The 24,914-nt window shown below is 53.7% G+C and overlaps 6 protein-coding genes across 6 annotated transcripts; 3 read left to right on the forward strand and 3 right to left on the reverse strand.

Annotated features, from left to right (window-relative positions):
- Nucleotides 1-268: 268 nt before the first annotated feature.
- On the reverse strand, nt 269-10,002 carry IUM83_00321 (uncharacterized protein; the record flags this gene model as incomplete). Its single annotated transcript, XM_067924083.1, has 4 exons — nt 269-2,567; nt 2,638-3,557; nt 3,640-3,863; nt 9,021-10,002. The coding sequence occupies 4 exons, from the start codon at nt 10,000-10,002 to the stop codon at nt 269-271; spliced, it is 4,425 nt and encodes a 1,474-aa protein (XP_067788501.1).
- A 362-nt stretch (nt 10,003-10,364) lies between these two features.
- On the forward strand, nt 10,365-11,029 carry IUM83_00322 (ubiquitin-conjugating enzyme E2; the record flags this gene model as incomplete). The annotated part of the gene is made up of 4 exons (XM_067924084.1): nt 10,365-10,385; nt 10,445-10,540; nt 10,614-10,769; nt 10,859-11,029. The coding sequence occupies 4 exons, from the start codon at nt 10,365-10,367 to the stop codon at nt 11,027-11,029; spliced, it is 444 nt and encodes a 147-aa protein (XP_067788500.1).
- A 219-nt stretch (nt 11,030-11,248) lies between these two features.
- Nucleotides 11,249-12,826, forward strand: IUM83_00323 (udp-glycosyltransferase superfamily protein; the record flags this gene model as incomplete). Its single annotated transcript, XM_067924085.1, has 3 exons — nt 11,249-12,439; nt 12,512-12,604; nt 12,665-12,826. 3 exons carry the CDS (start codon nt 11,249-11,251, stop codon nt 12,824-12,826), a joined length of 1,446 nt encoding a protein of 481 aa, XP_067788499.1.
- An 80-nt stretch (nt 12,827-12,906) lies between these two features.
- On the reverse strand, nt 12,907-15,846 carry IUM83_00324 (tRNA pseudouridine(38-40) synthase; the record flags this gene model as incomplete). The annotated part of the gene is made up of 10 exons (XM_067924086.1): nt 12,907-13,324; nt 13,402-13,515; nt 13,595-13,783; nt 13,857-13,930; nt 14,020-14,271; nt 15,195-15,221; nt 15,294-15,395; nt 15,466-15,564; nt 15,662-15,735; nt 15,810-15,846. The coding sequence occupies 10 exons, from the start codon at nt 15,844-15,846 to the stop codon at nt 12,907-12,909; spliced, it is 1,386 nt and encodes a 461-aa protein (XP_067788498.1).
- A 97-nt stretch (nt 15,847-15,943) lies between these two features.
- Nucleotides 15,944-18,956, forward strand: IUM83_00325 (Exocyst complex component 4; the record flags this gene model as incomplete). Its single annotated transcript, XM_067924087.1, has 4 exons — nt 15,944-16,172; nt 16,240-16,837; nt 16,908-17,238; nt 17,298-18,956. 4 exons carry the CDS (start codon nt 15,944-15,946, stop codon nt 18,954-18,956), a joined length of 2,817 nt encoding a protein of 938 aa, XP_067788497.1.
- An 81-nt stretch (nt 18,957-19,037) lies between these two features.
- Nucleotides 19,038-20,240, reverse strand: IUM83_00326 (uncharacterized protein; the record flags this gene model as incomplete). The annotated part of the gene is made up of 1 exon (XM_067924088.1): nt 19,038-20,240. One exon carries the CDS (start codon nt 20,238-20,240, stop codon nt 19,038-19,040), a length of 1,203 nt encoding a protein of 400 aa, XP_067788820.1.
- Nucleotides 20,241-24,914: the final 4,674 nt, after the last annotated feature.

Genomic DNA, 24,914 nt, shown 5'->3' on the forward strand with positions numbered 1-24,914 from the left:
ACTTGATGTTTGTATTCAATTTGTATGACCTACCCCTAACAAACGAGCCAGAGCTCCGTTGCGACATAATAATCCACCTTGTTTTTATTTATCCTGTCGTATCTGCTGGTGTGAATTGCAAAATCCTAGTGTGTTGACCGGCTTATATTTAATTTCCTCTCAAGCCATGTTTTTGCTTCCGCTGCGCATATTGAGGGTGGCGTCTGTACTGATGCCACACACCACGTTGAAGTTGCCTTTCACCGGTCACAACGTCACTGTATTGGCGTTATTGGTTCGGCAGGATGGGGTACAACACGGCGGGCGTGAAGGGCGAGCGCTGGTCGTGCGACGCCAGCTCCTCGTCCACCTCAGCGCTCGGCCTCAAGTCGCTCTCTTTTGCTGCGTTGGGCGTTGGGGACCGTCGAGGCGACTGGGACGTCTCGTCCTCCACCTGCCACGAAGCTTCTTGCAGCGAGAACTGCTCGCGGTTGTATCCGCTCACTGCAGCGGCGAGTCTGCTGGGACTCAGAGCGGGGTCGTAGTCGTAGTCGAACTCGGAGTGGTCCGAGTCGCTGTCGCCCGGGTAGAGCAGCGGGCTGTCGCTCGACCTGGCGTTGCGTAGGACTTCCATTCCGGCACGCAAGAAGCTGCGGTTGTAGCGTAGAGTACTGGAGCTGCTCGAGCTGTTGGTCGACGGGGCTTGGCGTGCACTCGGGAGCAGGATGGGGCTGCGGGCTGACTGTCGTTCGGGGTGCTCGGCGGACTCGACGCGCTCTTCGTACTGCGTGTCGAGCTGCAGGTGGGAACGTCTACCGGCGCTGAGCTTCCGTGGCATGGACTTGCGAGCATTCTGCAGTGCTGGACGACGAGGGGATATCCCATCGACACTGGTAGAGCGGTTGGATGGGTGGTCGCTGAAGAATGGCGGGCGCGTCGTCGGCGACACGAGAACGTTTTGCTGCGTGCCGAACTCGTTCACGTGGCGAATCAACTGCGTCGGGGGTGATGCAATATCGCTATTGTCGTCCAGCAGCGGCAGTGTTGAAGTCCCGGTTTCGCTGGTGGATGCGTTGCTCCGGCGCTTTCCGGGATGTCGCCGTCTGCTTTCATCCTGACTGGCCTGGGCACGAAGCTGCGAGCGACTGCTTTTTGGGCTCGAAGCAAGAGGCCTGACCAGACCGGGTCGATTCTGTTGGTGCTTCGGCGATCGCCTGGACTTCCCTACCGTGAAGTGACCGTCCATTTCATTCGCCACCCCAGGCAGAAGTTCTCGAGTCGCTCTGGTGATTTTTTGCAGGAGAGTCTCGGATTCGCCCGACATGTCCGTCGGCATGTACAGTGATGATACTCTTGGACGCTCCATGGCTGGGTTTCGCTGCGGCACAAGTGTTTGGCTAGGCTGATCGCAGATCGTGACGGTCGCTTGGACCTCCTTGTTCCGCCGCAGAGATATCATGTACAGGTCGTACTCGTACTTGCGCCAGATCTTGCCCATGAGGTCTTCGTTGAGTATCACTTGCATGTCGAATTCGCGTCGGAGAGTAGCAAGAGCCACTTCAGCCTGGAAGGCTCGATTAGTTTGGAGCACTTGGTCGATTCGAACTTGCTCCAGTGTAAACTCCACGGCTTGCTTCTCGGCTCGGACTTTGACAAGCATGAGCGTTGTCATCTCGAGGTCCGAGTGCAGCATTCCCTTCTGGCATTCGTACTGGACTATCACGCGAGCTTGCTGCCTTGTGGTTGTGTTGAGGTGCGATATTTCGCGGGACTGCTCACAAACAACGCTTTCCAGGTTGGCGATCAACTCGGCCTTGAGCGCTATATCACGCTGGAGTTTGTTCACAAGATGATCCAGTTTGCTCTTCCTGAACCGACTCATGCGGATGATTTCTCGCTGGGAGGACGTCCGCTCTGCTGCTACATTGACTGTGTTCACTGCGCTCGTTGCATTCGTTGTAATAGGTGCCGGGTTCTCCTCATCCTCTTGCTCGTTATCGTCGTCCGTGCCACCCAATCCTTCAATGCTAATGATGCCTTTGCGGCGAGCTGCTGCCCGACGCTGCCGACTCGCTCGTTCTTCTTCCGCAACATCTTCCTCGACCTCGACCTCTATATCTGTAGGCTTGTCATCATCTGCGAGAATGCTATCAATGCACAGTTCTTCTCCGAATGTGTCCTGGATCATTTGCAGTAGCTCTCGTATTGCTTCATCCAGCGGGAACTCGTCGAGCTTCACGAGTACCAGCATGTTTTGAAGCGAAAGGATAAAGCGGTTGAAGGCGTTTCTTGAGGTCGACGTAGCAATGTCCAGCTCGTTCTTGTTGTGCTGTAGATCTTCCTTTTCGGCCTGGAGCTCGACGACGTGCTTCTCGGATTCCTCGATGCGGGTTTTCAGCACCGTCGATTCTTTCTCCGAGACTGACAGAGATTTTGTCAATTGGTCGATCTGGGCGACGTTGTCGCGATTTACGTACGTGATCTCGCGTAGTTGCGCATTGGCTACTTTGACTTCCACCTCCAGTTTTGTGACTTGCTCCTTTGATGTTGTCTCGTACATCTTGAACCGTTCCTTCAATGACGCCACACTCCATAACGCAAAAAGCACGAGTTAGAGTTTTGGATTAACATATACATTCACAGGTGGAATATACGTACTTCTTCTTAGCTTTCTCGTAGTTTTTCTCTAGCTCCTGAGTTTGTTGCCGTAGTTGCTCGCATGTGCGCTCTGAATGCAAGAAGGCTTGTTGCCCTGCTGAGTACACACGTTTGTTATGCTGCAGTTCCGCGTCTAGTGATTCTAAAGAGGATCTCAGGTTCCAGATCTGCTCTTCATCGCGTTTTCGATCGAGCTTGTTTGCTTCAACAATCGCTTCTAGTTCCGCCTTTTGGTTGAGAAGCCGCTCAATGCGCAGTTTGTCTTGTGCGCGCATCCCGGTATTCGGCTTTTCGGCTGTCAATAGATTACACTTTGCCTCTAACACACCAACCTGGACCCTCTCCTCATCGATCTGAGCTGTCAGTCGAGCAATCTCTTTCTGATGTTTTACGCCGTTCTCCACTTCTATATCAAACTGCTCCTTCATCGTCTGCAGACGGGCCTCCAGATGGCTCTGCTTCCGCTGATTATCGATCAGTTCTTTATCAACCTGTATTTTCAATTCTAGGAGACGACCGATTTCTTCCTGGGCCTTTTCCACCTTCTCTTGCAGACCTTGTCTCTCAGCAGCCCCTTTCTCCTTTTCCATTCCAAGAACAATGACATCCTGCTTGAGTTGATCATTGTTAGCCCGCAACGCCTGATTCATGAACAGCGTTTCGTGCATTCGCCTTGCGTAATTTGCTTTCTCGGCTTCTACTCGCTCTAATTGAGCTGATAGTTTTCTAATCTCCTCGTCCAGTGCAAACCGTTCGGATAAGGCATTCAATCGCTCCGAGTTCGCGACTTCGTAGTCTTTCCGTGCCTCATCTAGAAATTCATTAATTTTCTTCTCCTCGTCTTCGTGTACCAAAACTTCAAGCTTCAACAGTCGAATTTGCTCAGCTTGAGACGCAATCTGCTGCTGCTGTTGAGCAATCTATCAGCAGTGCAGTATAATACTCTCACAAGTTAGTATGAGTCCGTCCGTACCCACAAGTAGCGTATCAAGAAGAGCAGACCTTGAGATTCGACTCGGTCGTTTCTGTGACTAACTTGCGGATGAGTTCACTCTTTTCTGCTCCTCGCGTTGTTTCGTCTTCCAACGCCACCTGCACAAGGTGCAATTGGGCCTCCAAGTCTAGCCTCTCCTGCTGAAACCCATCTTGAAGCTGCTTCTGTGCGTCCTGGGCTGCTTGTTTGAATTTGAGCATCGCCATTTCGTATTTACCATTCTCGCACTGCTCTAACAGTAAGAGGAACGTTAACCAAGCGTTGGAAGATACGTGTCGCTCAATGCGCGGAGGACAGTGCGCAGCTATCTCATTGATGATATTGTGGAAGCCATTCGTATATACGTAGAGAGCACGATAAAGACGGTCGACGAGGTCCTTCGGCATGCCCATGCGATACAGTGAAAATCGATCCATGCCTGCACGACCAAGTGGACCTCCATCTCCTCCCTTGCGGAAGGCAAATGCTTCGAAATCAAGATCCAACTCGTCGTCATTCGGGCTTCTCAACATCGAAGCGATGTCACTCACGGGAAGAAGAAAGCCCCCATTTGTCTCCAAGTGCAGGTTCACCCATTCTTCAGCAATGACCGAGTCATAAAGGGCAGGAGTCATTCCCCCTTTCGACGGACTAGATAAGCTCGTGGTATCTGAGAGAGTCTGCGGTGCATCGCTGATGTTGCCGTCGTTTCCATTTTTGCCACCCGGTGATCTCGGTCCAGTTGGACTGTTGTTACCACCCTGGTTTTTGCCGTTCAAAGCCCGATTGTTCACAGCCGCCAACGCTTCTCGGTTAATTCTTGCAATTTCGCTCTCAGCTGGAGGGATCACGATGGCTAGTCGAGCACTGATCGCAGCCAAAGTAGCGGTAGGATCTGTTCCCAGGCCAAATAAAACACAAGTTTTACGCCATTAGCCGGCATCGCAATATTGAAGTGAATACAAAGCGCAAGTGTACCAATGTTGAGTAAGTTTGAATGCTGTTTAGTTGGAGAGCGCTTTGGACTCCTCGGACTTGTTTCACCCTTGCTGCGGTTTGTTGGCGAAGCCTCCGGTGAGGGTATAGTTAAGGTCAGCTCCCCAATGCCGTCGTCCTGTTCGCCTTCCGCAGCCACATCGATGGGGGCTATGGTTGAAACGCCACCATCCTCATCTTCCATCGTGCGTTCCTGAAATTCAAGGCCTGGTAAAAGGCGTGATTAGCCTATTTGCATCGACACCCCAGCTTGTTGCGAGCAAATTCACAGGAACAAAACAGTTTCAAATTTTATTCCTGAACGGCACACGTTCAGCATGACCTACGATCCCTGAATGTTGCTTCTTCACGGCTTTCTTCTTCTCAGTAGTTTTCTGCATAGGTCGATCTGCAGATATGTTAGTTGACTTCCGAGCGGCCTTCTTCTTCAGTTTGTTGGCCGAAATTGAAACATTTTCCCTATCTAGGGACTTGAATGCGGTAGACTTGGATAGGCGAGACGCAGCTAATGCGGGAGATACCGCTGATATTACCGCTTGCTTTTGGCTTTGAAGTCGTCTCAATCGAGCTCGACGAACGCGGTCTGCAACAGATTGCTTCTCTTCTGTCGAATCACTATCTTCGCTTGGAAGTGACGAGCTCGAGCTAACCGGGGAATCTGGAGCGGCAGTAAATACTGGGCGTGATCTCTGAAGCAGTCGAGCTGGAAGCTGGACATATGCTGGAACTTGCTCAAGTCTCTTGGATATCCGTTCTTGAAGGAGCCGAATATCTTCATGGACTTTGCTGGTGTGCTTGTCGATCATGACTTCTTCCGCTCGGAGAGTTTGCTCAGTGGGGGATCCGAGGTCGTCTGGCCTGGAGTAGCTAACCAGTTGATTCCTAATGGGTTGTCTACTGATTTTTCTCGTTGTCAAAGAGTGCGACCGATGCGGTAGGCTTTCTTGTGTTTGAGGCTTGGCGACGACCCTACGAGGTACATGTCTTGTGCACACAGGTTGTGCTGTCATGCGTAGCTCTTTTCTACCACAGTCGTTGTGGTTGCCGTGTAAAGTATTGCAATAGTCGTGCCCAGGATGCTGATCAAATTGGTCTCGACATGGAGAGACTTCTGCATCGTTAATACGGTGTGTCATGTTCAGAATCGCTTGGTTCTTCTCTTGGAGCAGTCGAGTCAGCTCCATATTCTTCACCTGCTCTTCCTTCCACTTAGTCTCCATGTTCGTGCACTCGCTACGAAGGCGTTCGTTTTCGCGTTCGTGAGCTTGTTCATGTTCGTTCATCGCGTCGCATGTGCTGGAAATTCGCTTTTCGTACTCCTGAAGACGATTAGCGGTATCTTCCCGCTCTGTCTCCTGTTCTTTCAGATGTTCACGAAGTCCCGCTATTTCTCGTTCAAGTTCCTTCTGTTTGTTCACCGCCACTGTCATCTCTAAATGATGAACGTCTGCGGACTTCGCCGAGGCAGAGCGGAGATCGTCATTAACTCTTTCTGCTTCAACTACTCGCGACTTTTCTGCTTCGACTTCTCGCTTCAGCTCGATCATTCGAACTTGCAGAACCTGATTTTCTTGGGCCAGAGACCGATATTTCACACTATCATTTTCGCGCTTCTCTTCCTCTTCGCATAAAGCGTCTTCCCACGCGTGCCGTTCACGTTCAATGGCCGATCGTGCGCTCTTCAATTCATTTTCCAAACTATGATTGCACTCCTCGCAAAGACGCAATTTCTGCTGGAGAGCCGCTACCTGCTTATCTTCACCTTTTGATCGCTCATGCAAAATCTCAATCTGGTCTGTTAGCGACACCGCAGTGTCTTTCGCCGCTTGCAAATGAGCCTCGAGCTCATGTTTTTCCTTCACAACGGAATCGTACGTTCTTCGAAGTAGACCTATTTGACGGTTTAAACTCCCGACGTGAAGGGATCGCCATTGTCGCCAAGCTGCACTTAAAGCGGCTTGCTGTCGCTGAAGTACGATTAATTTAGCATTCTCCTTGCACCGCTTGTTATTAACAATCCGTTGTCGCCACACGGGCATGACATGCCGAAGCAGGGACCATTGTCGTCTCTTTTTAGCATGCGCTAGCATTCTAACGCGTGCTTTTTGTGCTCGGATGAGGCGAATTCCAGTACGGAAAGCATCAAAATGGCGCTGGAGTATACCGTATTTGTTGTGTTTAGCTTGTTGCAAGTTCGAGTGTGTTCTGTGTTTCCACTTCCCCCAGGACGCACGCAGAAGCTTTATGAAATAGTACTTCAAAGCCTTGGTCGAATCTTGCGTATATTTTCGCCTGACCATTGAGAAATACTTCCAGTGCATCCACAGTTTTCGAAGGCGCCGACGATTCACATACCGCTTTGCAAGGTTCAAGGATCGTCTTGATGTCGCTTGCTCTGAAGCAGTAGAATGCCACGCAGCAAAATATATATTTGCCACCGCACGTTTCTCTATGTCAGCGGCGTGATTTTCCGTCTCAACGCGTCGACGCCATTCAACCCAGCGCCTCCATAAACGTCGTCGAAGCTTGGAGTTGTGCATCTTATCGACTTGAATTAACTTGCGCCACTCTCGTAAGTATAAGCGCGTTTGTCGATATTGTACTCGATATTGAAGTTGTGCGGTTCGTTCTCGAATTGGCCGTGCAACCGAGTGTAGGAACAGCTTCCAATTCCAAAATACAAGTTGCTTGTTAAAACGTTCTGAGTCTTTCCAGCGCAAGTTTTGCGCCTTTGCTAGTGCTCTTTTGTGCCTTGTGGTGCGTTTCCATTCCCGAAAGCACAGCCGCTGCAGCCGAAGGGTTCGCCGCTCGTGCTGCTCTTGTTGTAACCTTCTTTCTCGCTGCATAAAACTGACGCCATCGCTCCAAGCACGCAGGATACTTTTCAAAATCCGGGTTTCTTGAAGCATTCTATAGCGCTTTGCGATCACACTTAGTCTAGTAGTATTTACCCATTCCCCAAAATGACTTCGTCTTATGCGGTGCTGTTGCTTCTTCAAGCATGATCGCAGCTCCTGCTGCATCCATACTTTACGTCTCCACAGCCAAAAGTGATTATGTTGCACAACAAAACATCGCTTCCTTTGAACATGCTTGATCTGTTGGGACCAGTTGTAGAACTGAATCCAATGAATGAAAAAACGCTTAAGAATCTTTGGCGTGGCTACTGCCATCGTGCGCTGAGCCACCTCTTCTTTTATCGCTTCGCGTTCGTGCAATTGCCGTGCCAAAGTCCGCTGATAAGAAGCCAACTTGCGTTGGACGCTAGACAGGTTATTCCTCAAATCCAACTCCCGTTGCTCTGACTGCATCAACGCCCGGATATACTTCTCTTCTCGTTGTTCCAGCTCTTGAAGTCGACCGTCATTAGTCGGGGCCGTGGCAGTACGCTTTAACTGCTCTGGATTGTGGTCCGTATGCGATGACGTTCCTGGAACTTCAGTGAGCGGATTCGGTGGGCTCTTTGCAATTGGAACATACGCTTCTTCGTGAGCTCGACGCGATCGTTGAGGTGATGAGGACGCGTGGCTTATCTCACTCATGCTTGTCATATCCAGGTCTTCACGGGTGAACGCGGATGAAACCCGTCGTCGACTATAGTTGAGATCTGTTGTAACTTCCGTGCCGCGATGACTTCTATTCATCTCGTCCTCGAATTCATGACGAAGACGTTGGCCACCTGAATTCCTCTGTAACGGAGGACGTTGATTTTCAACGAGTTCATGAGGAAAGGGGGCGTTGTCTTGCCGTTGAGCGGTGTAAATAGTGTGGACTTCAGGAATTTTGCTGGGCAACGGCATAGATACTGATGGTTTGGCGGGTGGTGCTACCATCGAATCTCTCAGTTTGAAACTATGAATTGCCTCGCCAAGAGATTTATTCGCAAAATCTCCACTACGAAGATTTGCCTTGCGGTCTCGCGTATTCGGGGCCGGTATTTCTCGTAAATACCGAATCTCAGTTGCTTGGCTTTGTCGTCGTTCATGTGGAGATACCGGGTGATTTAATTGTTCGCAAACCATGGGAGGTGGAGGGGGTAGAAAGCTGGGATAGGAGACTTCAGCTTGCCTGTCCCTTGCATCAGGGTCTTGCTGCTGCGGTGGGAGTTGGATCTGACTAGACCGTGCATCAAAACTATCGTGAGATCGCTGCCTCTCGGTGCGATGAGAATCTACCCAAGATCTCCTCGGGCTTAATCTTTGATTGGGTGGAGGCTTTGTTTCCGGTTCATCGACGTGCTGCTGGATGAGTTTTCCTCCAACCATTCGATTTCGTTGTCTGGGATCCATCGCTAATAGGTCCTTCAAAAACTCTATCATTTCCTTCCGATTTTTCTCGCATAGTGCGTGCAAGTTTGCGATAGTCTTCTGCTGCAAAGCTATCACGTTGCCATACGCTTCTTCCCATGACGCACTGCGTTGTTTAATATCGTTCGAAGCCCCATCCTGTCGTCGTCCTAAAGGTGACGAGCCATTTGCAAGCTTCAACAAGTACTCCTTCGCCTTCACTTTCGGATTCTCCGCGAGTTTGGCGTGTGTCCGGATAATAATCGTTAGCATTTGTGCTTTCAGCGCCTCCTGTTCCTGTTCACTAAGCGTATTTGCATACCCCCATAGCCGCAGCAACAATTTCACATTGCACACTACATCGTTAGGACTCGGCACACGATCAAAATTCCCCATTGCGACACCTGCCATCACACGACCATAAAACTCCTTGTGTAGTGCAATCAACTGCGCAATGCGCTGCAGCTTCTGGATATCGAAGTGGTTCTGCGTGACCATGACCCTCAGCGCGTCGTCCTGCGCTGCAACATTCGGGGCGGCATCCCTCTCCTTCTTGGTGATATCGGTATTATCCAGCACCTGCAGCTTCTTGAGCGTTGCGACCACTCGCAGTCGGTAGTTTGGCTGGTCACACAGCGGGTTCCCCATCAAGTTGAGATTGCGGAGCTGCGCGAGCTCGTTGAGTCTCGCGACCTCTTTATCGGACGCGATGAGGTTCCCTCCCACCGACAGCAGCCTCACCGCTACGAACTGCTCAATTCCTTCAAGTGACCGGAAGTTGTTCTGGCTCAGGTACAGCGCCGTGACGGACGCGCACACCGTCGGCGGCACGCGGCCCAGAATGTGGATCCCTTTGCCCACGGCGTTTAGTCTAGCGCCGTCGCACAGCCGCATCCCGTGCTGCTTGAACGCGCCCACCAGCGTCTTCTGCGACTGCGAGGAGGTCTTCTGGCCGCCGGAAGTAGCTGCATCCTTCAGCTTCCATGGCGTCGGCCGCTTGTGCGACTTCTTGGCGTTGAAGTTGTCGCCGAGAGGGGGCTTCCTAGCTGCTGGAGGCTGCCGCAACGCGAATTGCCGACTATAGCTGGCTAGGGTGGACGTATCTGCCATAATAACCCGCTCGCAAAGGAATAAGCGCAGCCAGCGTACGGGGCAGCAAGCCGCTGCAGTGCCTGGCAGCCAGACCTGCGACTTGTGCGCACGAAGAGGCGTAACGGCACACGGTTCCAGGTTCAAGTTCCAGGTTTGAGTTCGAGCTCCAGAGTCCAGGTTCAAGTTCGAGATCCCGAACTCCGGTCGACTAAAAATAAGCCTAAAAAGTCGTCTAAAAACAGGCTGGCTATTTTGCAGCGGAGCCCTCGCCGTCGGCACTTCACTCACTGCATCACTTCTCGATTGGCATCGCGCGCGACAAGCGACCAGCGACACTCACCCTCCTCCTCCTCCCTGCTCTCTCTCCTCCCCCTCGCACAATGGCCCGCCGTCTGACTAAAGTATGTCCGCAACGCACTGCTCTCCCAGTCTCCCTCCTCACCTAACGGTTCCTGCGCAGGAGCTCGCCGAGTTCGAGAAGAACTCGCCCGAGTGGTGCACCGTCAGCGCCGTGGACGACGACCTCATGCACTGGAACGCCATGCTCGCAGGCCCCGTACGTTGCAGACGACGACGCAGCGGTGGTGGCAGCTGGGGCTGACTCGAGCGCTTGTTATTCGCTGTGGCAGGAGGACTCGCCGTACTCCGGGGGCGTCTTCAACTTGGACCTGCAGTTCCCCAGCGAGTACCCGTTCAAGGCGCCCAAGGTGCGCTTCCTCACGCGCGTGTACCACCCCAACGTCAAGTCGCAGTCCGGCGAGATCTGCGCCGATATCATCAACGAGGTGAGACTTTGGTTCTCTTCGGGTGTCGAGAGGGTGTGTGTGTGTGTGTGTGGCTGACTTTTATGTTTTGCTGACTCGGCTGCTGCCAGAACTGGGGGCCGACGCTCAACGTGCTGCACTGCCTGACGGCCATCAAGCAGATCCTGGAGCAGCCCGACATGGACAACCCGCTGGAACCTGAGATCGCCAAGCAGATGCACGAGAACAAGGCGGACTTCGAGAAGACGGCGCAGGAGTGGACCAAGCAGTACGCGTCCTAATGCCACCCCGTCGGTAGTAGAGCACCAGCAGCAACAAAAACAACAAACACAGTCGTTCTTAACGCTATACGCAGCTAACACACACACATACCAGCGCGAGCTTGAGGAGAGGCAACAACTTATTCCAAATGAGAAACTTATTCCAAATGCGAAAATGGCCCTGTTCAAGTTGAGGAAATTCTACTGCGAAAATTCGATCCTTACTGTCACAATTGTATCATGAAGGTGGCGCTGCTGGTCCCCGCGCTCTGGGCGCTGCTAGCGCCGCCCGCCGCCGCTTTCGGCCGCCGCGCCTCCGTGACCAGCGAGTCCGGACCCCCGGCCGTGCTCTGGTACGCCCCTTTCCTCAGCGGCGGCGGCTACTGCAGCGAAGCGCACTCGTACGTCGTGGCACTGGACGCTGCACTGGGACAGTCGAGCGTATCTCCGTCGCATTCAGGCAGCCAGGAGGTGCCAGAGGCCGACCGAGACGCAGACAGCGACGCAACATTGGAGCCGCCCTTTGATCTGCTGATCACGCAGCACGGGGACTCGCTGAACCCGTCGTTCATCCGAGACCTGCCCGAGGACATGCGCTCCAAGCTGGAGCAGCACTGGATCGAGGAGCGGGACTTCTACTGGCGGCTCAAGAACAGGAAGGTCGCGCTGGCCATCTGCCACTCGGAGCCGGGGGCCTGGGAGCCCGCGCACTACATGACGTCCCGGTGCCCGCCCGAGCAGGCGCAGTACAAGGTCGGCCGCACCATGTTCGAGACGGACCGAGTGCCCAGCGGCTGGCCCGACAGGATGAACAAGATGGACGAGATCTGGGTGCCCACCAAGTTCCAGGAGAAGGTGTTCGTGGACGGCGGAGTGAGGCCCGAAGCCGTCAAGGTCGTGCCTGAAGTCGTGGACGTCGACTTCTTCGACCCGGACAAGGTGGAGCAAGTGTACGATCTGGCGGCTGAGACGGCGTTCGAGATGACGGACAAGTCGACCGTGTACCTGTCCATTTTCAAGTGGGAGGAGCGCAAGGCGTGGAAAGTGCTGCTCACGGCGTACTTCGAGGCTTTCTCGGCTGAGGACGACGTTGTGCTTGTGCTGCTTACGAACGGTTATCACACGTCGTCGTCGTCGGCTGGGGATTTCCAGAGCCTGATTGAGAAGTTCGCGTCGGAAGCAGTGGACAAACCGCTGAATGAGCTGCCGCACGTTCACGTGCTGCCGCCTCATATCCCCCAAGAGGCTATGCCTTCGCTGTACAAGGCGGCCAATGCGTTTGTCCTTCCGTCGCGTGGAGAAGGGTGGGGCCGGCCGCACGTCGAGGCCATGGCTATGGAGCGTCCCGTGATCGCTACCTTCTGGAGCGGCACCACTGAATATATGACGGAGGAAAATTCGTACCCGCTCAAGATCGATGGGCTTATCGAGGTAAGCGTTCTGCTGTGGTTTCCCTGATACCAGGGATTATTGTCTAACAGATTCTTATGGCCGATTGAGCAGATCACAGAAGGCGCTTTCCGTGGTCACATGTGGGCTGACCCCTCTGTGAAGCATCTCAAGGAGTTACTGATTCGTGTGAAGGAGCATCCAGAGGTAAGTCTCGCACGGTCTAAAGTTACGGCAACACTCTGCTTACCCATTTTTCGTTTGCAGGAAGCTGTTGCCAAGGGCAAGCAAGCTCGAGAGGACATGGTGGCCAAATATTCGCCGGAAATCATTGGAGATATTGTTCTGGGTCACATTACTCGAATCTTGCAGCACATTGAGGCACAGGAAGAGACCGCTGAAGCTGCAGGGGCGCATGAAGAGCTATAGAGTTTGATGGCCACGAAATAAATGGAGTGTTGCTGGCAAGGAGTATCTTGTTGCTGCTATTTGTAACTTGATAATGCAGTCTACTTTTCCGCAGCACAGTCTGCATCGTACTCTTCTTGTGTGAGCCAAGTACGGTGCAGCCACAGCGCTTTTGTAGGTGCAGAAGGACCAGGCTGGACTTCGCCCGCTAGCACCTGCTGCATCCGAGAAGGTGGCTGGGTGCCTTCTCCAATCGGACGCAAAGTTCCAATAATCCGTCGTACCATGTGCCGAAGGAAGCCATTGGCAACAAGCTCAATACAAACGAAGTGCACAGGCGCTCCTCCTTTTGCTTGCTCGATCTTCCGTTTCTTGTGCTCGCCTGTTGCCACAGCCTTGGTGCCGTCCGAGTTGTGAGCTTCGGCAGAAGCATCACTTGGAGGGTCTTTGTACATGTCTGCAGCATCAATAACATCGCCACTGCCGCACACTTGCGGATCTAGCGAGAAGTTCACATTCCTATCCACCACCACGAGCACGACTTCAGTATTTCCTACACGTGCAAAGAACACAGGCATGAACAAAGAGCCACCGACCGTCGGACAACAACCTTGGCCGATATAATCGTCCTCAAAGTTGTCAAATCTTCAAATTTCGGCTTCAAGAGTCCCTGGGAAAACGGTCGGAAGTCGTGTGTACCCTCCAAATGCCTACCACACGTAACAATCACAGCTCGTGAGAAATCATCGTGGTCGGCAATCGAACTACTCACACATCCTTTCAACTCACTTAAGCGCATCACGGATTCGCTGGATGTCAAGTCGCCTTCCAAGGAACCACGAGTACTTGCCCAGATCCAAATCGGGACGATGCCCTTGCTGCAGATAGTAGATGTACTTCTTGTATCGCGATCGAATCCGCGCCGGGCCCGTCGTCGGCACCGTCACACCAAGCACCACAACTCGGCCACTTCCCAATCTAGCACACACAAGTCAGTCCCCCGCTCTCAACCTACAGCACAGCATAGGGGCCAGGATTTAGTGCTACTCACTTGGCATTGACGTGGTCTTTCAGTTCTTCCATGGTCATGTGCAGCTCCGAGTCGAGTCGAATGAAGCCATATTGCTGCAAAGGCACATTTTGCAGACACCCTTTAGTTCAAATGCGCTCTGACGCCCCCGACAATCCCCCGTTTGCCCTCTTGAGCCACATACATAGAGCGCGTGGGTGCCTGCGTCCGTGCGACTGACGCCTGTGACGTTGACTCGCTGGGGTGCGCCCAAAGTCTCCGTCACGGCCTTCTCCACCACCTCCTGCACGCTGTCATGACCCAAGCTGCTTTTGGCCTCCTGCTGCTGCCGTTGCCACCCCACGAAGCCCGTGCCGTAGTAGGCGATGTGTAGGCAATAGCGCCAGCTCGTGGACGCCGCGGCGGACGTGTCCTCATCACCCGAGTCGACCATGGTCTCCGTTACGGCGAACACCAATCAACCACAAAATTGTCTCCATACTTTGTTCAAGTCAATTGGTTCTGCTAATTACCGTACAACACGACTTCAGGCATAATGCATGTGCATGTTGCTTCGCCATCGCACTGGGCATTCGATGGAGAAGATCAACTCGCTTTGGATTCACGCTATTTCACATGTAACGATGCAATCCCATTGGCACGAACGTTTAGCGGCGACGGAGAGCGCAAAATGGGTAAACGTGGATTTGGCCGTTGCCAAGTTGAACGTACAAACTTGGATTTAGGTTGCCTACGCAGAATCTCATTCTCCAATTTACTTCCAAACTCCGAGTGCAAGCCTGCCAATCATGCGAGTATACTACGATGAGCGAGGAATGATGGACGGGTCGCCGAAAAAGCAGCCAGTACCATCGCGAAATTGATGTCGGGCGTGCGGAAAGCTGATGGCACCTCAACACTTTGATTTCGAGCTACGACAGTACAGTCAGCGCGACGTTCAAGCAAATGAACGAAACAAGCGTAACCCCAAGACGTATTTCCAAGACGCTGGGTATCAGAGAAAAAGTCGCTACCATGTCGAAGAAGGAAAGACCCCAGCTACATGCTCTGACTTTACTACTACATGTAGAGGTTTTACCACGAAAAGCTTTATCTACCCAAGCACCGGTTGACACCTAAAGCAGCGTAAACTGGTGCACTCGTCGAGGGCCTGGCACGCACGACACGATAGAACAGGTGGGGCGATAAAAGCAAATCAACACGTTGGAGAGATTTGTTCCCCGGAGCTTGACACTCCGTGGGTGTAGTTAGCTCTCGGCAAAAAGCTTCATACGTCCACGTTCTATGCTAATAAAACCCACGCTCGACCGAATGCCCTTCTGTGAGCATGTGCGCAATGACCCCGTTTCCGTGTCGTACCGCCAACTCAAGCGCTGTCGTGCCTTCCTACAATTTTGATGCGCAGTAGTCAAGCAGAGAAGTGATTGTATTCGCCTACACTATCCGTGACGTCCGCACCGAATTAATGAAGGTCTTGTCAGCTCCGTAGCGCAATAGTATCCGCGCAACGTTGTCGTGGCCCCAGAATGCCGCTTCATGCAGTGCGCTGAAGCCATCGGACTGAAAACATTTTTCACGAATTAAGGTTCTCATTGTCGTCTGGCATAACGAGCGAAAGCTGTTGACATACATCACGTTGGTTGACGTTGGCCCCCTCTTGCAGTAAGAATGCCACGCATTCGTCTCGACCCTTTTTTGCGGCGACTTGTAGAGCTGCATAGCCTTCTTTCTATTCAACACAAACCGAAGATCAGTTCAACCTTTGTCCTTCAGAAGTAGATAGTTTGGCCATAGTTTGGCCATCATCGATGCCGACCCTCACTTACATCGGTGTCGTTGATCCGCGCGCCCTGCTCGATTAGTGTCGCCAACTCCTTGATATTGCCCTCACCTGCAGCCTCTGCAGTATTATATCACAACTCCATCTCGCTTGAGACTGGATTGGAAGTGGTCATGGTCGAAGCTTCTCTGCACCTGTGAAGAGATCCTCAATCTTCACCACGACGCTCATGCCGATTCTTCCGGTCTAACGTAAAGCCGCCATTTCGGGAAAAGACGTCGCCTGCAAAGATCCCACCAGCTTGAGCACAAGCGAAAGCGCCGACGCCATGAGCGTCATTGACCCCGTCTTCTTCGACAAGAAGTTTAGCGTGCAACGCTACATGCTGCGGTACGTTGTCGGGGCCGCGACCGACGAGCTGCGAGACCAGCAGCTCCAAAAGGTGCGCAAGTTTCGGGCCATGGCCGACGAGCAAATCGACGGCGTCATCGACCAGAGCTTCGTCAACTTCAACACGAGTCTCGCCCGCTTCACCGCCATTTCGAACCAATTGCAAGGTCGGTAGGGGACGAATCGGTTCAAGCTCATCGACTTTTACAATTTACCGTGTTGTACTTCTTGCAGAGACGCGGGGCAAAGTGCAGGAAGTTCGCAAGCGAGCAGCTGATGGACGGACTATTTTGGGCTCCAAGACGAAAAACCTGCGAGAGCTGCTGCTGCAGAAGTACGAGGCCAAGAAAGTGATCGACATCATCAACGACATCGAGTACATTGAGGCTGCGCCGGCCAAGATTGAGACGTTGCTGAACCAGCGCAAGTTTCTTGAAGCCGTCGATGCGTTCGCAAGCGCGTTGGATTTAGTGTTCAGCGAACAACTGGTGGCGTTCCATGCCACGACGGGGCTGCGCAACGACTTGATGGAGTGCAAGCAAACGATCGAAGACAGATTGGTGCAAGAACTGCAGAGGACGATCTATCTCAAAGACGCGTTCGCCAACATTGCATCGCGGACGAACCAGTACTCGCTGGCAGCCATTGAGAACGAACTCAGTAGCGGTGTGCACTTCGACCAGGAATTTGAGAGGCTGATGCTGCAGGCGTCCACTGCCAAAGGAGATGCGGCTGATCAAAATCGGGCGAATTGTTCGAGTATCGCCGGAGTTCCTGTCGCCCCCCTGCCACCGAACAACATCCTTCAGACCGCAGTCAGTGCTGTAAAAAAGTGAGTGGCGTCGAAGTGCAGAGGTGCATTGGGTGTCTGATCATTACTTTGACTTTGTACTTTTCTGCAGACTCCACCGCGAGCGCGAGGTGATTGGCACGATTAAAAGCTCCATCGAGGAAGAGCTGGATGCAGTGGTTGCGGAACTCTCCCGCCTCTGCCGAGGTATCTTCAACTCCAGCAGCAGTACATCATTCGCCAATGCGTTCACGGAGGCTACATTCGGCACCCATGATCACTCAAGCGAGTTTGGCACGTTCTTGCGATTGCTCTTCACTGTGCTGCGTCGTGTTGCTCAGCGCCACTACCTCGTCGCCGTCTACTTCGAAGCCGACGGCGACGGCGATAACTGGGACTACGGTATGTTCGAGGTCGTAACCAAAATTTCTGGTGTGCTTGAGGTAAGCTTGGCTGCCTTGATTATTTCCCGGAGACTCTTGAACTAAGCTTGCATTTGCAGAGTGTGCTAGTAGAATATCTCGATGGAGCATCTTTGGCCCAGCCCGTGGCACTCATTCCAGACCTTTCATCTGCATCTAGTAGCGGAGAGCTGTTTAAGTTGAGTCGGAACAAGCCACTGACAAAGAATCAGCCGGGTGATAGCAACCAGCTGACTGCAAAACGTCGCCGCCTCGTGTGCGAACCTAGCGTTTTTCACTTGCCCGACGTTTACGAGGATTTGGAGCGGATCGGCAAAGACTTCCAGCAGTTTTTCCGTGCCAGTAGCACCCGCTCTGGTATCTCTTCGCCCACATCGTCGCTGTCGGGTTTCGCGTCGTTCCTCAGCACCTTCATCACGCAGAAATGGGTTCCTAAGGTTAAGGCGAAGGCGCAGCAGTTTCTAGCCCTCAAAGGACGGGGCCAAACGACTATATGCCGGTTGCCTATTCCCTCAGACACGAGCTATCAACCACCCAGTATCGACAGCTTGCTCCACGTGATCGAAAATCTTCGCGAAATGATGGTCAAGATGCCGGCGCATGCTTCCGATCTTGCGAGCGTGCTGGAAGCCTCGGTCTTGAGCTGGCTGGAGGAATGCGCAGTGATTGTGCGCGATATCCGAGAGCAAACATTGAATCACCAGCAACTGCAAACCAAGAATGTCACGTATGCCGACTTGGCATCCATTTTCCACGAGTACGAAGGCTATCAACAGGCGAAGCAAGGAAGCCCAATTCCGTATCATCACTCGAAGGTGCAGCCGACAGGATCAATGGGCATCGGTGCAGGCACTCAAACCAGCGCCGAGGAGGTAATCGCGGCAAGGGAACTTGAGCTCGAGAGCGATCTCTACGATCCGGATGCATGGATGCACGGAGCAAATGGCCTGCTCATGGATAACGCGCGGATCGGCATGCTTGGCTACGCTAACAGTGCGTGCGACCTCATTGCTCTCTACCTTCAGCGTGTTGCCGGTAGTTCTGAAGGGAAGTCCAACAATGGTCCAGCTTCTCCTGTTACTTCGCCTGCTCTGATGATGGCGCTTCAAGCAGCGAGTTGGCAGTGCAGCGCACTAGCGGACGAGTGTCTTCTCTTCCTGCGTCGCGAGATTAGGCTGCACTGCTGCTACTATCTCACGCAACTCGTCTCGCAGCGATTTGACATGGAAGAAGGCCAGCCGACCATGGCTCAGGACAGCGTCCTCACGCTCAACCTCAACCTCTCTTCGATCGAAAACGCGCTTCAACCGTATCTGGCGAGCGACAAGATGGCCCTTGTCTACAATGGTGTGGACGCCCTGCTGTCGCGCCTACTGATAGGCAACCTTGCGCAGATGACCGACTGCACATTTACTCGTGGAGGTGTCCAGCAAATGCTGCTCAACATTGGTGCACTGCGCCAAGGGCTCACGGGGACGCTCTATTCGTACCCGCGCGAAGGTCTATCCCTGTCTTCATCTGCTTCGATGCCTTCGTCGTGTTCGTCGGCCTCACGACTGGAGCACGCCAAGCGTTATTACCAGCTACTCAACTTGTCCGAGACACAGCTTGAGATGTTCCTGCTGGCAAACCGGGGCGCGTACACCCACGAAGCTTTTCGAGCGCTCTGGCACGTCGATGCCCCTCATCGTCCACTTGCAAAAGGAAGTGTCAACAAGCTTGACAGCTTGCTGCGGTAGAGCAACAATAGCGTCCACAGCGCAATGCAAGAACTGCATCTTATGTACCATACATTTCGCGTCTCGTCGTCAACGACCTTCTCATCGTTGGAAAAATGAGTCCGAGTCTTGTGTCTCTGTGTGAGTAGTGGGTAAATCAGTAATCGACGGGAACAGCGCTCTACTAGCGCTGCTCGAAGGCCGCGCCGAGCGCGCTGTAGTAGTCGCCGCGGCAGCGGCGGCGGTAGCGGGATTGAACGCCTCTCTGCTGTTGAGAAAGTCGGGCAGCGGCGGGAGCGAGCGATGTGCTGGCGGGAGCACAATAGGCGTCCTCGGCGGCTGCTGTTGCTGCTGCGGCACTATGGGCAGCGCCGCCAGGGGCTTACTGGGCAGTGGCAGGCTGACGGACGGCATGATGGGCGTCGGGTGCGGCGGCCTGGTCGCGGCCGCCGCCACTGCACTGGCCACGGTGGGCAGCCCCGCCGACGTGGGTCCTCCTCCACTGGCCGCGGCCAGTGGCCCGGGCATCGGGAACAGCGGCGGCGGCGTCGCGAGCAGCAGCGACGCGCTCGGCCGCGTCACCTGCTGCAGGTGCGGCAAGGGCGGGATCCGCTCGTGCGCGAAGGGCAGGACCCTCTCCATGGGCGGCGGCGGCGGCAGCGTGATCTGCACGCCGCCGCCGAACGGCAGCCTGCTCTGCATCTCGCGCTGCCTCTGCTGCTCCTGGTGCTGCCTGAGCGTCGGCAGCTCCGGCGCGAGCCTCAGCTGCGGCAGGCGCTCTCGCTCCAGGCTGGGCGGGAGCTGCAGCTGCCGCGCGGAGGGCAGCGCGGCCGCCTGCTCCTCCTCCGTCTCCTCTTCCTGCTGCTGCTGCTGTCTGAGGTTTCGGCGCCGCCGACGGACGCGCAGGCGCTCGCGCTCGCGCAGCTCCTCGCGCGCCTCGGCGTCCAGCGTCTGGCGGCGCTGGCGCTGCCGCTGGCGCTGCTTCTGGCGGATCTCCGCCTTGGCGCGGTCGCTCAGGCCCTGGCGCCGCTGTTGCTGCCGCCGCCGGTTCTGCGCGCGCAGGCGCTCGCGCGCCTCGGCGTCTAGCAGCGAGCGCCGCTCCCGCTGGCGGCGCGTGTTCGCCAGGCGCTGGCGCTCCGCCGCTGGGTCCGCCGCGTTCTGCGCGCGGAAGTGCCGGTACTTGGCCGCGCGCCGGTTGGCCAGCCGCCGCCGCCGCTGCTCGGGCGACTCGCGCGGCGGACTCGCATACTGCTGGCGGATGCCTGGCGGCGTCTCGGGCGCTAGTAGCGCCAGCGTCAAGGTCATGACTTTGTATCAGTGAGTGGGCAAGTGACTATATAGCCAGTGAGTGGGATTGTGAATTTGCGACATACTCAGGTCAAGTTTGACAATATTTATTAATATTTCTCCCCCCAACAGCGTTGCTCACTCACTTCCACAGCAGAATTGTAGACACCGAACTGCTGATAACACGGTTGCTTGTATCCATAGGTGTGGTGCTTTTCCCTTTGTTATCCCATACGGCTTGTTATGACATACGGGAGTATCGAAGGCATTTTCACCTGACCACTTGTGATCGCATACAGGCCCTCCTCACCTACCAAATACGCTTGCAAACTCCCTCTGTGCTGTGCTGGGAGGCTTCGCCTACCTGGCGGGAAAGGGAGGAAGCCGTTAAAGCACTCCGTGACGGCGTATCCGGCCAATGAGAAGCTCAAAGTACATGTATTTGACCACCTCGCACCATCCGACCCTAAACTACCAGAGGAAACTTACCAGATTCGGCGAACGCTCATCCAGAACTGGAAGCGTGAGCGCGCCAACATCGAACTGCTGTGCGCCGAGCGAGACAGAGCAGGCAAACGAAAGCCCGATAGGCACCGTATTGCTTCCGGTTGCTGAAAAGCTGCTCGTGAAGTGGATAAACGAGCTTAGGGTTGAAACTGTTCAGCGCTACATCGATGATGTTTAAACTAAATGCCTTATCAGTCGGTAGATGTTATAATGGTCTGCGTTTTGAGGCTTAGGGTTTCAGCTTATGAGTGCGGTTAGAGCAAAGCAGTGTTGGTCGAGTGTATGTGATAACAAAGGGGAGTCGGTAACAAATTTGCAGTGCTCGCTTTCTGGAAAGCTCAAAACCCCTTATTATACTATTCTGTTCGTGAATGGCTCTCATGCCAGAAAAACACGTTGATAGATGTCTTACGTTGTTGTGTAAAACGACTTAACAGTTGTGGATGCTCTAGCCGATCTTACCCTTCGTCGTTTCAGTGTGCAACAACTCTAAAGACACATCACATTTGGCCTAGGTTATTGGTACTGTTTTACTACTCTGACGGGAAGCCGCAACGATACTGAGAGGTTATCTCCCTAGGGTTAGGTGTAGCTGTACTTGAATGCACTATAGAATGGGGACGGCGTCCCCCCAGCAGAGAGCTCTTCGGTGATAGCAAAAAATAGTCCATAACGTGAATTGGGCTGGAAGGACGCCATGGAGCCACCGAGGTTGCAAGTTGAGCTCGAAGAGAGCGCTAACGCAACGCTAGATCGCTGTCGCGAGGCAAGGCCGACCAACACAACCCGCGCTTACGCTCCTAAACAAAAAGAATTTAAAGCTTGGTGTGAGCGAAAGTGTTTTCACGAAACTACGCGATATCAAGTGACAGCAGCTAAAATGCATTTGTTTCTTAGTGAAGAAGTCGTAGATCGAGAAGTTCGTGTGAAAAACTCTACACGCAAAATTGGTGTGGCGACGGTGGAGATGTACGTGAATGCGATTTCTGACTTGTATAACGATCAACAAAGCAGAGGGGCTAATACTCATCCACACCCGAGAAACAACCTGATAAAGGCGCTCCTGTCGTCTCTCAAGCGCGAGAAACACGAAAAGAATAAGCGTGAATTCGTAGATCGCGGTGTTGGATCTTTGCTGGATGGATATTGTACAACTGAGGATTTAGTCGCAATTTCTCGCTACTATATGAATTTAAACACCGGTAGCGACTTGCGGAATCGCATGAGCCATTTTCTCTGTCATTCATGTTTATTACGAGGGGAGTCTGCGCGCAACTTGGAACTACCCGACTTGTTCAGCGTGGTGCTCGAGCACGAGGGTTTCACGGACTGCCACGCACTCGTGATGATCATGGAGCAGGGAAAGACGAATCAATATGGGCGCCGTGAATTTGGTTCGTGCATCCGACACCGCAATGTTGAGGTTTGTCCTATCGGCGCCCTGCCTCTTATTCCGATGGAGTGTTCAACTGGAAGCCGTTCCTAACTTTCTGGAGCCTGCACTGTGGTATAATATCAAAGTCCTCAAGGCAGGAAAAAATTCAACAAAAGCAATGACATACCGAGCACATTACGACGCTACTGTAAAAGCTTTCTCCGCCCTTAATATGCACTCAAAAGCTAAGACTCACGCTGCCCGAGGATCTGGATCTCGAATGGCTGAACTAGCAGGAGCAACGGAGTCACAGATTAGAAGGTTGGGGCGCTGGAATGCTGGTGCCATGGAGGGGTGTTACTTGACGGCTTTGCCTCCGCCAGACCGCCACGCATTCTTTTAGAACGAGCAGCTCTTACTCCTTCTGATAGTCTGCAGCGCGAAGTGTTTCCGTTTGTTGAAAACTACATGGCAGCATATGTAAAACAGTCAGCACCTATCAACCGGTGGGTTTTGGAATTGCTACTTTACCTCCGAGTAGTCGTCCTACAAGATGCTGTGCTGCTGCGTGAAGTGCATCCATCCCACAAATTGTGGGCGAATCCTCCGTTTAACACGAACGCGTTCCACAATTTCGCAGTTGCGCTCAAGGCAAAAATGCTCACCGAGACGTCACCTCAAGCAACGCGCTTAGCGGAAGTCGTTCCAGATTTGATGGACTACATCAACCAACAGCATCTACAAACCATAGCACACATTGACAGCAAGGTTAGCGAGGTTGGAGCATCGGTAAACAACTTGGCCGGTGCGTTCGCAGCGGTTCGTTTGAGTGTCAACTGGCCTGGGTCGGATGTTGTTCCATCCATACCAAGTACAGCTTCCCAGTCTTCCTCCGTGCCTTCAAGCTACAAAATGGTGAGGTCGCTCAGGACAGTACACCAAGTCTGGCAGGAATGGTCCGTCGGAATCCACGGTGGGCCCGCTGTGCGCGACCTCGAGGAAAGCCACGGCTCGTCGTGGCGCAGATCAGCAGCAGACAAACGCTTCTTTTTTCGACGTAAGAGAATCATCGATCACATCGTAGCAACGGCTCAAGCAAAATGTATTAGTCACGAGCAATCTGTCTGTGCCGTCGAAGCACACCGTACACAGAGAAAGCTTACACTTAATGCGTTGAGCGACAGTCTCAAAGGCAATTCCTAGTTCACATTTAAAACCCATTTCAAACCAGTTAGTACATCCGTCCATGTTCAGTTCCCTCCCTTAGCGTACGTACAGGTTTGACTGCCGCTCTTTAGCACTGGCGCGGGCCTTGGTGCACTTCTTCGCCGCGCCGCCCTTCAGGCCATCACCCCCTCAGGCATCGGCGGGGTCGGTGTCTGCGCGCTGGCCGTAGCAGCGCAGACCCTGCTGTACTTCTTCGCCGCGCCGCCCTTCAGGCCATCACCCCCTCCAGCGTCGGCGCGGTCGGCGTCTGCGCGGTGGTCGTGTGCGTGGTGGGTGCCCTGCCCGGTCCGCTGGTGCTGCTGCGTTCTGTCAAAATGCATTTTGTATAAATGTGTGTTGTGCAAATGTGTTTTTTTTGTGTTTTGAGTACGTGGATATGTGCTGTTATCCGGAAGTCCAAACTTCAGATAGTTGACATATCAGAGTGACGGGCGAGGGACGGGGTGGGGACGAGGTGGGGACCGCGTCTCCCTAAAACTTCCGATAATTGATTTTATATACGTCTCTCCATAAGCTGCTCAAACAGCGACGACGACGTATAATAAGCAACAACCTCGTTCGGCACATACCAACAAAATAAACTTACCCGAAAGTCTCCGGCTGATCTCAACAACGTTCCCACCCAGCACTCGGTGAAAGTCACTCACCACACCCGAACACGGCCGCTCCTCGCATGCCTCCACACTCGTACCAGAAGCAACGCCAAACACCACCAAACAGTCTCGCGGAACCGAAAACCAGTGCAGCTTCGAGTACACCAGGAACTCGCTGCCGTCCTCCTCCGTCAGCTTGGAGATGCCGAAGGCCTTCAACGTGTCCACCTTGTAGTAGAGATCGCCGCCCTCACACACGTACCCGGCCAGCAAAATCAACTTGGACCGAGACCCCAGAGTGGTGTCGACACTGCACGGCTTCGTCAGCAGACCCAGACCACCGTACTTCCATCGCACGAAGCTGAGCGTCCCAATTAGCCTCGTCGCCACGATCACGAGCACGCAGCCCAGTGCGATGCAGCCGTGACCCACGAGACTCATGACGTAGTACGACACCGCCTTAGCCTCCGACTCGGTGTGCCGCAGACTCGACCGGTTGAGCGACGTCAGGTAGTACTGGATGAGCAGCGACGTGAGCAGCTCTCCGACGAGGGCCGTCTCGTAGTTGAAGAATAGTCGCTTCACGCAGCACCGCGTCTCCTCCCTCACCCAGCGCATGGCCTCCACCATCTCAAACAGCGTGGACATGATGCCGGCCAAGTTGTATCCGAGCGAGATGGACTGCATGCGTCCCGTGAACCCTTCTTGAGTGATCAGCAGAAAGAGGTCGCTCATGAGACCCAGGTCCAACAGCGCGAACAGCACCACGATTCGATGGTAGTTTCTGGCGTTGTGTGCTGACAACCGCAGACTTTCCTGCACGAATACGAGGGCGTCTTGGAAGCTGATGCGCTTGGATGCGGGGTCGCACCGCCTCGCGAAGCGCTTGCATGACACGAAGCTGCGTCGGATCATCCAAAAGCGGTACGTGATCCACACGGCGCCGGTGAGGCCATACCAGTACGATTCCCGGTAGAATGCGTCTCCCTT

Source organism: Phytophthora cinnamomi (genome assembly GCF_018691715.1).
Source record: "Phytophthora cinnamomi strain GKB4 chromosome Unknown Contig53, whole genome shotgun sequence".
NCBI classification, from domain to species: Eukaryota; Oomycota; class Peronosporomycetes; order Peronosporales; family Peronosporaceae; genus Phytophthora; species Phytophthora cinnamomi.